The sequence below is a fragment of the Propithecus coquereli genome, unplaced genomic scaffold (genome assembly GCF_000956105.1).
Source record: "Propithecus coquereli isolate 6110/MARCELLA unplaced genomic scaffold, Pcoq_1.0 Scaffold342, whole genome shotgun sequence".
Taxonomy (NCBI): Eukaryota; Metazoa; Chordata; class Mammalia; order Primates; family Indriidae; genus Propithecus; species Propithecus coquereli.
In genome coordinates this window covers 1,371,923-1,383,970 of record NW_012149086.1, presented here as the reverse complement: position 1 = coordinate 1,383,970, position 12,048 = coordinate 1,371,923, and the positions used below count along the sequence as shown (strand labels likewise).

Sequence of the window (12,048 nt, the reverse complement as noted above, 5' to 3'; positions counted from 1 at the left end):
GTTTGCGTTCTAAAATATAATAGCAATAATTGCTAATTATCAAAGACCCAGTACATGTCAGTACATCTTATTTAGTGATTTGGAGCAAGATAGGATGGCACCATGTCAGGCATTTCCTAGGAAATGTAAAAGATCTCAGTAAGGTAGTAGCTGGGATGAAGAAACAGAGAAAAAAAGTAAAAAGTGGCTAATTATTGCATTCCCTATTCACTTTTACTCTGTTGTTATGTAAAATATATATGCCTGAATATACTTAAATTATTCAATAATATAGAATTAATTACATGGTAATGAATTAGGCTTCTTGCATACTGGCTCATTTATTCCTCAGACATTAATTGAGCATCTGCATTTTTGAACTTTCTGTGCTGGTACTGAGAACATCAGGATAAACAAGATCTACCTATGTTCTTTGAATTTTAGAGTCTAGGAGCAGATGTTATATGAGGAGCATGGTGGGATACCCTCAAAGACCTAAGGTACATAAAAAAAGAGTGAGAATGTGAAGGGAGGGGTATATAGAGGACAGCATCAAGTGTAAATGCCTTGAGGCAAGTGGGTTTGGACTTTTGGGAAATTGCAAGTCCTTAAATGTGAGTCAATTTAAAATTAATCTGGGTCATCAGTCAGATGAGGCTCTGAGAGTGGTGAGCAGTGGCCATCTTCTCTGAAGATGTGTCCAGAGTTGAAAGACTGAAGCCTAGAATGGAAAAGTACTTATAGCAGTTGCTTGGGATCATGGATAAACCAGAAAGAAATCTCCACCTGGGGCAGGAATGGAAGTTGTTCTTTGCTCCCCTCCAGTGCAGTTGAATACAGTGCACAGACTAGGTGTGCACATGATCTCCAGTGAGTTTATGAGCGATAAAGATAATACTGTCTTGATATGGGATGCTTAGAAGCCACTCTGCTGGCACTCTGCTGTGGCCTGGGAAAGACAGAGTCCATCTCAGTCCATTTTGTGCTGCTATGACAGAATAGCAGAGAATGGTTAACTTATAAAGAAAAGGAATTTATTTGTCACAGTTCTGGAGACTGGGGAATTTAAAGCCAAGGTGCCAGCATCTAAGGAGGGGCTTTTTGCTGGGTCATCCCACAGCAGAAGACAAGACTACAAGAAAGGGAAAGACAGAGAAAAGGGGCCAAACTTGCCCTTTTGTAATGAACCCACTCTTGTGATAATAGCATTAATCCATTTATGACAATGGAGCCCTTGTGATCTAATCACCTCTCATTAGGCCCTGACTCCCAACGCTTTTCTATTGGGGCTTAAGTTTCCAATACATGCTTTTTTGGGAGACGCATTCAAAACATAGCAGAGCCCATCCCATTAATAGAGTATTTAAATTAGGTTATCCTGAGTGTAATTCAGCAAACTCAAAGCAATGGATAGGTGTTTTGATGGGAGTGAATGAGAAAATCTTTGATACATATTCTAGGATATATATATATCTATATCTATATCTGTATATCTATCTATCTATCTATCTATCTATCTATCTATCTATCTATATATCTTTGGTGAGGAAAAAGTAAGTAACTTTTTCTTGCTAAGAAGCATTTTGATTAATTTGGTGTGCCATGTCCTAGAGGGCTGCATATTTTCTTAACATCTTCAGAATAAAAAATAAATTAAAAATTTCCTAGAGGGAAGGTTGGTAGTGTTTGTGATCTAAAATATAATAGTAATAATTGCTAATTATCAAAGACCCAGTACATGTCAGCACTGTGCCAGAGGCGTTACATAAATTATTTACATTACAACAGTCAGACTTTGAAAAGTATACATGAGCCAAATAGCAAGATGATTACATCAAGACCACTTCACAAAGAACCTGAGGCTTATACAACTTTGCATTTTTCTTGAGTTCACATGACTCATAAGTGACAGGGCTGAGACTAGACCTCCTGGTCTGAATTCTCTGCAGCCCACACTTCTCCTCACAGCCTGAGGCAGATCTTGGGTCTATTCATTCATTGCTCTTCTCATTAGTCCAGGATGACTCTCAGGAAATAAAAAGAAAGATACTATGGCCAAAGTACTAAAAGCAGGCCTAAATAAGAAAGGTGAAAATGAGAGTCTAAACACGCCTTGGGACTGTCTATGGGGTTCCTTGACCTGGGGTTCTCCTGCCTCTAGCCCCAGGGTTCTTACAGAGATGACTCTGCCCTGGAACCTGCATATGAGTCCAGTCCTAGCACTTTCCCATATTGTAACTCCCTTCCCCTGAGTCTTCCCTGGTGTGTCTTCCTGTCCAAACTGGAACTGACCTGCTGGCCCACTGTTCACTGTGTCCTTCTCTGGAGCCTGCACCTGCTCCTGGAGCAACAGACAGCCCAGGCTTACCTGCCTTCTCCCTGACATAGAGAGTTCCAACTGCCTGGAGGTCGTGTCCCTCACTGTGAACCCCCTTTGACAGCAATAGCCCCTTCCACGTAATTGTTCACTTTGAACAGTGAATCTTAGATCTCTTCACTCCTCTTGGTGTGTACATTACACTCTTAAAGTGTTTTCAAATGCTCTGGTGAATGGAGTCTGACTTGGCACAGGATCTACTGTTATTATATCCTGAAGCAGAGATATAATCCTGAAGCAGAGAGGTTTTAGAAAGCAGATGAGATTAGAAAAAGAGGAAGTTTTAACCTGGTAACTTTTAAAATTTGGCTACTGAATCCATACACTAATGAGTGAGCTTAACTACGTGGTCAAAAACCAAAGCTTCCCTCCTAAGTGTTAGATGAGGAAAGACCAAAGAAATCCTTATGCAGCAGCCATCTGCAGAGGGTGAATTCTTACAAACCCTGTAGTTCTTCCAGGAAGTAGTAGTAATTTTCTATGGTGGCTATAACAAATTACCAGAAATTTAGTGGTTTACAGCATCACACATTTATTATCTGTATAGGGCTTATTATCTACATTTTTGTAGGTATGAAGGATGGATGGGTCTGCTAGACTCTGTACTCAGATTTTTACGAGGCTCAAATCAAGCTTTCACCTGGCAGTTCTCTTATCGCGAGGCTCTGAGAAGAATATCTTTCTGAGCTCATTCAGGTTGTTGCCAGAATCCAGTTTTTTGCAGTAATAAGACTGAGGTCCTGTTTCTTTGCTGACTGTCAACTGGAGCTGTCATAGTTTCTTGAGGCCTCTCTCTAGTCCTTGCATGTGGACCCATGCATTTTGAGTCAACGATTGTAAGTTGACTCCTTCTCACACTTGAAATCTCTCTAACTTCCTCCTCTGATGCATCTCTCTTCTGTCTCCAGCCAGAGAAAGTTCTCTGCTTGTATAAGTTCTCATGTCATTAGATTGGGACCACCTGAATAAACCAGTATAATATCTTTATTTTAAATTCAGTTACATAACCTTAATGCATCTGCAACATGCCTTTGGCCATGTAACATAGCATACTCATGTTTCAGGAATAGGGTATAGGCATTTTTGTGGAGAAATTATTCAGCCTACTATCTATGTAGAAAGTGTCTCCCTGGCAGACATACCAGCTTTGGTAAGAAAAGAAAAAAAAATTCACCATAGTTCTCCTAAATGTTGTCTGTTTCTGCCCCAGAAACAGGGGAAAATCCTACCTCTTCAGTGTGGGTAAAGACACTATACAAGCGTTCAGGCATGTTCATCAGGTAGTAGGTTGCAGATTCACAAGTTATGATTTAGATTATGCACTAAGAGGAAGAAGAAAATAATTCATCTTTTCACATTATTGCAAAGGCCAGCAGAGAAAGGTGCTATTTAGTGATGAGGGGCAAATGATCATCCTTGCTGAGATTTACATTGTTCTTTAGAAAATTGGTGCGATCTTATATTTCAAAACATTCATTACATAGTATGCACTAGAAAAATTTTGCAAATTGCAAGGCAATTTTGGCCTTCTCAGAAACTTTTCCAAGAATGAAGAGGTTGTTTCCATAACAAATTTTCTTAGTTGCTTTTTATAAAACATCTACTATGTAACAGTTTATGGGAGAGAATGCAAGTTTCCGTCCACTTGTCTTGCTGTCCTTCCTGGGCATATGGGGAGACTATATTGCCCAGTCCACTTGTAATTAGAAAGGGTCCTGTGACTAACCAAGCCACTGAAATGCAAGCAGAAACAATGTTATTTTCAGGCCAAGGCATTTGAGAGTCACTACATCAGTTCTGTACTTTCTGCTTTATTCAGTAGCAAACACGGAGCTCCCATGCTGAAATGTGGAGCCACATGTTGAAAGCAGCCTGGATCCCCGAGACCCTGTGTAAACTCACATCAGATTTTATGTGCATGAGAAATAAACTTTTGTTATGTTAAACCTTTTGTATTTCAGGTTTCTTCCATTACATACACTAGCAGTGACTGTCTGAATATGACACAGCTACCATTTCTGTTGTTAGTTTTACTTAAATGTATTAATCACGAAGAAAACGGTGCATATATTCTTAATGCTAAAATCCTAACATTAAGGAAAAATCATAATTTCTCTCCCTTATTAGGTTCCTTTAAAATTTATCCCCTACTAGAAATAACCACAATTAAAAACCTTGAATCTATTATTTTTAAGTATATTCTAGGCTATTTCTTACATGTATGTGCTAGGGAAATATACTGTGAATTTTTAACATATGTGTATAATGATGCACATATTCTTCTACCTCTTGCCATTGTCACTGAATAAAATGAATCCAAGAACTTTCTTAAAAGTACATATAGATCCACCTCACATTTTAAACTATTACCAAGAATTCCAAATGGTGTATATGCCATAATTAATATAACCATTCTTCTACTGGTGGATGCATACGTTGTTTCTCATTTGTTACTATGATTAATAAGACTGAAATAAACATTAATGAAAATGAATTACGGGCAAATGTGGGTGTTTTCTTAAAGGAAAGATGTAGAAGAGTGTAAATTGGGTTAAAGTGGAAGGAGTATGATAATTGTAAATTTTTTGAACACTACTAAAATTTGTTCATAATGTATATTCTCACTAGTATTTTATTTTATCACTTTTTAATTTGGGACAACATTTTTGGTGAAGTTAATTGTCTCACTGTTATTTCAATTTTTATATCCTATTTTCTGAGTCGGTTGAACAAAAAATGAACATAATCATTCATCCATACAAAATGGGGTATCTATAGTGATGTCTTGGGTACCAGGATTCCTCTGGGCACATGCTTTAAAATTCTGATATGTCTCTTTGCTTTGAGAAGGAAATACTTGTTCAAAATGGCCAGGTTCCAGGAAAGGGGTACAGACAGGAAAACCTCAGTTGGTAAAGAACATCAGAAGGACCTGGGGCTAGAACAATTTCCACAATCCATGAGAGAGGTCACAAGCTAAACCAAGTCCAGAGAGCCCAGGGCAGATGGTAGTCAGAGACCTGTATCCAGACCTTGGCATACAGTGAAGAAGGTACCAGGAGGAGTGAAGGTGAGGAAACTGGTGGTGTCTTGGACAACTTTTATGAGCGGGCTTGGGAATCTCTGAATCACTGTTATCAGTCTGTAAGTTGTAGAGAGATCTGAGTAGGCAGATGTGTTGGATGACAGGACCGGAGGCATGTTCCCTTAGAACCTCCCCTACCCACTTGTCAGGCACAGTATGGCTAACTCCCCTGCATCACCCTGTGATGATATTAATAGATCCTGGGGGAACTACAGCTCTTCACTGCTCTGGTGGTTCAGTGTACCCTTGCCAATGTGCCAGGGCTGAGAGCTGTCTTGATGCCCAATAAGGAAAGAATATTTCTTCCCCGTGTATGTGATTCTTCCTCATTGAGGCTGTGCATATGGGTGGGACTGGCGATTAATGACAGTTAAAACAGGGCACGTAGTACCAATAGTAGTGGCACAGAGTGTGCAGCTGTAAGGAGGGGCAGAACCGCAACAGGAATTGTCTGATGTAGCGATCTCTGAGTATCTTCTAAATTTCCCCTGAGGAGACTGGGGGTGGTGAGAGCGTTGGACCAGGGTGTTGGCGTCAAACCAGCAAAGGGAGGGTTCCCAGACTCTAAAAGGAGGAAAGGCGAAAACCCTGAGTGAGGTTTGAGACGATTCCCTTACCTCAGAACGGAGGGTGTCTCGCGAAGCCCCGCCTCTTCTGTCAGCCATGGGGGGCTCCAGATGGAGGTGGAAGGACGTCGGTCAGGCACACTGACTTCCGCCTTTGCTGTCTGAGCGAAGTGACAGCCTTGGCCGTGAGCAGGTCGGCATCAGGTTCGTCAAGGGAGGAGCTCCGGGTACTGCCTGGAATTAAGGTAAAGACCCTGAGTTAGCTGTGAGGGGACTGCCCACCTCAGACTGGAGGGACTTCCAGAGAGTTCTGTCCCCGCTTTCAGCTCTGCCAGAACCCCAACAGGAACTGTCCGATGTAGCGATCTCTGAGTACCTTCTAAACTACCCCCCTGAGGAGACTGAGCGGGTGAGGGTATTGGACCAGGGTGTTGGCTCAGACCAGCAGAGGGAGGGTTCCCAGGCTCTAACGGGAATAAAGGCCAAGACCCTGGGGAGGGTCTGAGGGGAATCCCTCTCTGAACAGAGGGCCCCTCACAGAGCCCCGCCCACGCTTTTGGTCTCGAGAGGGGACTGAAGGAGGGTTGATGTGAGGAACCCTGATTTCTGCCTCTGGGAAGTGTCGCAGGGAAGTACATGCCTTAGAATGGGAGCAGACAAGTCAGCAAAGGGATGACCCCCAGGCTCTGCTCAGAGTTAAAATGCAGTCTTAGGGAACCACCCACCCTGAACAAAGCGGGGTTCCCCAAGCCCCACCCCCACTGTGAGCTCAGCGACGCTTTGGGCAAGGCTGTGAGGCAAGGCATGCCCTCATGTTGTCCTCGGGGTGGGGGTGGGGACAACGAGATGCTGTCTTTGGTCTGAGAGGGGCAGGCTCATTTCATTAGAGGAGGCAATCAATGTGCAAACGCCAAGCGTGGCCTGAAGGGACCACGCCCCTCAGAACAGCAGAGGTCCCAGAGTCCTATCCAGGCCTTCAAACCTGGGTGAACCTGGAGCAGATATATTAGGCTGTGGTCTTCCTAACATTCTTTTTGGGGCTTTCAGGGATGTAGGGGGCCTCGCTCAAAGGAGATAGTCTAAGGTCAGCAGAGAGAAGAGTTCCAGCCCCTAGCAGAAGCTAAAGCAAGAAAACGGTGTGAGGACTGAGAATACTAATCACCCCTGGATAGAAAGAGTCCCACAGAGCTCTGCCTGTGCTTTCATCCCTCCGTGTCTCCAGGCAGGTGTGGTCACATGAGGTTTCCTCAGTTCATCCTCTGGGGTTACAGAGAAGTGAAGACTTTGAAATGAGGGGTCAGCATCAAAGCAGTAGATCAGAGCAGCTGTCCCCAACCGTTTTGGCACCAGGGACCGGTTTCATGGAAGACAATTTTTCCACCGACAGAGGAGAGTGGGGGTGGTGGGCGTGTGTGTGTGGAGTTCAAGTGGCGATGTGTGGCCCATTTCCTAACAGGCTATGGACTGGTACTGGGCCTCAGCCCAGGGGGTGGGGACTGCAGAATCAGAAGGACCCCAGGTTCTTCCAGAAGGGAGGTGATGACCCTTAATGTGAACTGAGAGAAAGACCTCCTACCCCAGAACGGAGCCATTGCTCTAAGCCCCATTGAGCCGCAGGCAGATCTGGCAAGTAGCTGCAACCTAAGGCATACCTTAGTTATTTCCACAGGGTCTTTAGGGAATAGGCAGATTGGGGGATAGGAGCCTTGTGCGTTCCTAGAGCAGTGCCTTCAAGGAAAACTGCAGAGGCAACCTTTAATAAAGCCAAGGAGGTGTCTCCCAGCTGAAGTGGCCGAACTATCTCATCCTCTTTCTAGGTCACAGAGGTCACCTGCCTACCTGCCCACTGCCCCCTGTCTAAAGCCATCATGCCGCAGGGTCTGAAGAGTAAGCTCCGTGCCCGTGAGAAATGCCGTCAGGCCTGACAAGTAACCGAGGATCCGATGGGTGCTCAGGCCACTGCAGGAGTGGGAGGAGGGCTTCCTTCCTCTTCCTCTACTAGTTTCCAGAGTACTCCCCAGAGATCAACTGCTTCGGGGACCACCAGAAATCCCCAGGGGCCTCAGAGAGCCACCACTACTGGTGCAGCTGTTTCATATATAAGATCTAATGAAACCGTCAACAACCAAACAGGGGAAAGACCAAGATCCTTGCAGGCTCGGCCTGCCACTGAGTATGTGCAGAGAAACCATGTAGATGAGAAGGTATTTATATTGGTGTATTACCTGCTGTACAAGTATCAATTGAAAGAGCAAATTACGAAGGTAGATATGGTGAGAAATATAATCCAAATGCACAAGAGCCACTTCCATGAGATCCTGAAGAGAGCTGCAGGGCACCTGGAGACGGTGTTTGGCCTTGACATGAAGGAAGTGGATCCCAATAGGCACATCTATGTCCTTATCAACAAACTGTATCTAAGCTATGATGCAATGATGAGTTATGACAGAGGTATACCCAAGACTGGCCTTCTGATGACTGTCCTGGGTGTGATCTTCACGAAAGGCAATTGTGCCACTGAGGGGGAAATTTGGCAAATGTTGAATGTGATGGGGTTATATGAGGGGAGGATGCATTTTATTTTTGGAGAACCTAGGAAGCTCCTCCCCAAAGATTGGGTGGAAGAAAATTACCTTGTGTATCAGCAGGTGGCTAACAGTGATCCTCCACGTTATGAATTCCTGTGGCATCCACGAGCCTATGCTGAAACCACCAAGATGCAAGTCCTTGAGTTTTTAGCCAAGGTCCATGATACCTTCCCCAGTGCCTTCTCAACCTGGTACGAAGAGGCTTTGAGAGATGAGGAAGAGAGAGCACAAGCCAGAGTTGTAGCCAGGGCTCGCATTAGTGCTATGGCCAGTGCACGTTCCAGGGCCATGTCCTGCAGCTTTCCCCACCCCTAGTAGAATCTGATGCATTCTTCACTTTATAGTTGAAAAGAAAATTCCATATTTTAAGTAGTGGAAGGTCAGGGTGGGGCTGGAGACAACAAAATGTATAACATGTTTATTTGCCTGTTCTGTTCTGTATTGCTAATACTTTTTTAGAAGTATTTTTATTTTTATTAGAAGATTTAAGTACCTTCAAAATATAAGGGGTTATGAATAACATTATTCAAATATTTATTGCTGTGAATCAAATTTAAGAGTAAGAGTTTTATTATTTTGTAAAACAAATTAGGAAATGTTCCACCATACTTAGTGATTTGAAATAAGATTGTATGGCAGTAAATTAAGCATTTTCTTGGAAATGTAAAAGAATTCAGCATTGTAATAGTTAGGATCAAGAAATGGAGAAAAAATAAAAGATTATAAATTGTTGGTTTCACTTACTAATTTTAGTCTGTTATTTTGTAACATATATATGTATACATACATACATATACACACCTAGATATATTTAGTTTATTTAGGAATGTAGGAGAAATTAAATCATGATAAATGAGACCTTGTTTTCAGGGGCTTATTTTTTTCTGAAACAATAATTGAGCATCTACTCTTTGGGAGGCTTTTGTTAGTACCTGGAATGCTAATCTGAACAGGAATCATCCCTGCCCATAGAAATTTAAAGTCTTAGAGCAGCCATCATGAAAGGAAGATGGTGGGTGAGTGACTTAGTTCAGCTTGCTATAACAAATTATCATAGACTGGGTGGTTTAAACATCAAACATTTATATCTCATAGTTCTGGAGGTTGGAAGTCTGGGGTCAGGTTGCCAGGTCCAGTTTTTGGTAAAGGTAAAGGCTCTCTTACTGCCTTATAGTCTTACTGTATTCTCACATGGTGGAGAGAGCTCTGGTCTCTTCATCCCCTTATAAGGGCACTAATCCCATTCATGAAGGCTCTACCCTCATGACTTAATTACCCTCCTGAAGCCCCATTTCCAAATACCATTACAATGGGGATTTAGGCTTCAATATATGAATTTCTGCAGGATACAAACATTCAGTCCACAGTGGTGAGATAATCCTTAACCAAAAGAACAAGTCGAAAGAAGGTATGAGGAGTTGGGGGTTTCAGATGAGCAGTATAAAATACCCTATGGCAAGGGGTTTTGGGCCTTGGGAAACTTCAAGTCCTTCAATGTGAGGTAATTTAAATTAAGCTGAGTGGTGGGTCACATGAGTATCTGGGGGTGGGGTGCAGAGGCCAAAATTTCAGATGATGCATTTCACAGTTGAGAGACTAATGGCTGGGATGAAAAACTGCTTTTAGCAGTTAGTTTTAGATCACGAATAAACCAGAGGGAAATCTCCACCTGGGGCACAAATGGAAACTGTCCTGTACTTTTAGTGCAGGTGAACACAGTGGATGAAAAGGTGATATATGAACATTATCATAAGAGAGTGAGGAATAATGGTGATCTCCTATGAGACAGAATGCTCAAAAGCCACTGTGCTGGCAATCTTTGCAGTAAGCTGGGAGAGGCATAGCCCATCCATTAAATGGGCATTTAAATTAGGTGATCTTGTATGTAATTTGGCAAACTATAAGCTAAAACTAGATTTTTATGGGGGTAAAATAATTGCAAATACAGATGGTTTGGATGGAAGGGCAGAGGGAAGGAAGGGACTGAGATATTAATAGAACTTGACAAAATTTCCGGGAGCTTTGAGTTGCATCAAACTGTGTAAGACTCATTCATACTGATAATAAATAATATATCCTCAAAAAAGTTCTATAGCAAGTAACTTAGTTTAACCTGCTAAGCAACATTTTGGCTGATTTGATGTGCTATATCCTATTGGGCTGCAAATACTCTGACATTTTCTGAACAAAACAGAATAAAACAAACAAAAAAGAGGGGAGACTGGTAGGTTCTGGGGTCAAAATAAATATAACTAAAATACATCAAAACTCAGTATATACCAGACTTTGTGCCAGGTGCTGTGGGGAGGGAGCTCTGTGGCCAGCAAGGGTACCAGAGCAGGTTCTGGGAATTGAAGGAAGAGATGAGTGGCAGCAGGTAGATGAGACATATTGTCAAGGTGATGTTGCCACAGCAGAATATGGTGAGCGCTTATATATGGCTCAGAACAATAGTGGCAACATGCCAAGTGAAAGCGTGATCACATGGGTTTTACATAGGAGGTGACATTATGGTTACATAAGTGTGCTGACTCATGCCTTACCAGAAAGCTGGCTTGCCAGAAGGCTGGGCCTGGAAAGAAACCTATTGCCTATACAAATGAATTTTCCCTTACATTCCACCCCAAGGCAACAGGTTTCACAGCCCACACACAGGCCCATTAGGAGGCCCCCTGGGCTCAAATGCCATAACAACAATAAAGGGAACAGCATAGTATTACCAGACTACAGCAAGTGACGCCTAACACTAAAAGGGTCCAAAGCCAAAATGACGAGAGGCGTCCCCATCATTGTTTTTTTTTTATTTATTTCAGCATATTATGGAGGTACAGATGTTTAGGTTATGTATGGTGCCCTTCCCCCCTCCCCCCCCCAAGTTCGAGCTTCAAGCATGTCCATTCCCTGGATGGTGCACATTGCATTCTTTGTGTATGCATATACGCATCCCCTCCTCCCCCCACCATTGTTATAATGGGTCTCCAGTTAACTGTAGGATGACCTCTACCTCACCATCAACTTCCTTCAATGCAGAGGAGATATATTCCTGGTGGTTAGGTATATACGTACAGCATTCAATGTGTATGACTGCGCATGTGCCCCCTTGAGCTGCAGTAAGGAGCAGTAAGGTTTTTGCAAAACCACATTTCTCATTTGGGTGACTTCATCCACTAGGAGGGTCAAGGCCTGCCTGGTTTGACTTATGGCCCAAGAAGTATGTTCCGCTAGGGCATTCACTTCTATTTCTACCTTAATGGCTCCACCCCCAGGAAAAAAGATGGCTACTGGGTAGAACCACCATGGAATCCGTTTCACCTGGTGCCAGCAGGAGAACACGGCATCCCAATTATGTGGCTTCTTGGTAAAGGTGGGGAGGACCTTCCACGGGACGTATGGCTGTCCCCAAGTGCACCTTCCCATCCAACGAGCAGAAAGATAAAGCCACCCACACTGGGC

At 43.1% G+C, this 12,048-nt stretch overlaps 1 protein-coding gene across 1 annotated transcript; it reads left to right on the top strand.

Annotated features, from left to right (window-relative positions):
* Positions 1-7,875: 7,875 nt before the first annotated feature.
* Positions 7,876-8,910, top strand: LOC105815717 (melanoma-associated antigen B10-like). The gene is made up of 2 exons (XM_012650958.1): positions 7,876-7,926; positions 8,029-8,910. Exons 1-2 carry the CDS (start codon positions 7,876-7,878, stop codon positions 8,908-8,910), a joined length of 933 nt encoding a protein of 310 aa, XP_012506412.1.
* The last annotated feature ends 3,138 nt before the right edge of the window (positions 8,911-12,048 follow it).

What these genes read in the sequence shown, in the direction of transcription:
- LOC105815717 (XM_012650958.1), top strand. Translation starts at nt 7,876, where the DNA reads ATGCCGCAGGGTCTGAAGAGTAAGCTCCGTGCCCGTGAGAAATGCCGT. An exon ending in CCCGTGAGAAATGCCGTCAG is followed by an intron (nt 7,927 to 8,028) that starts GCCTGACAAGTA and finishes AGTACTCCCCAG; the next exon opens with AGATCAACTGCTTCGGGGAC.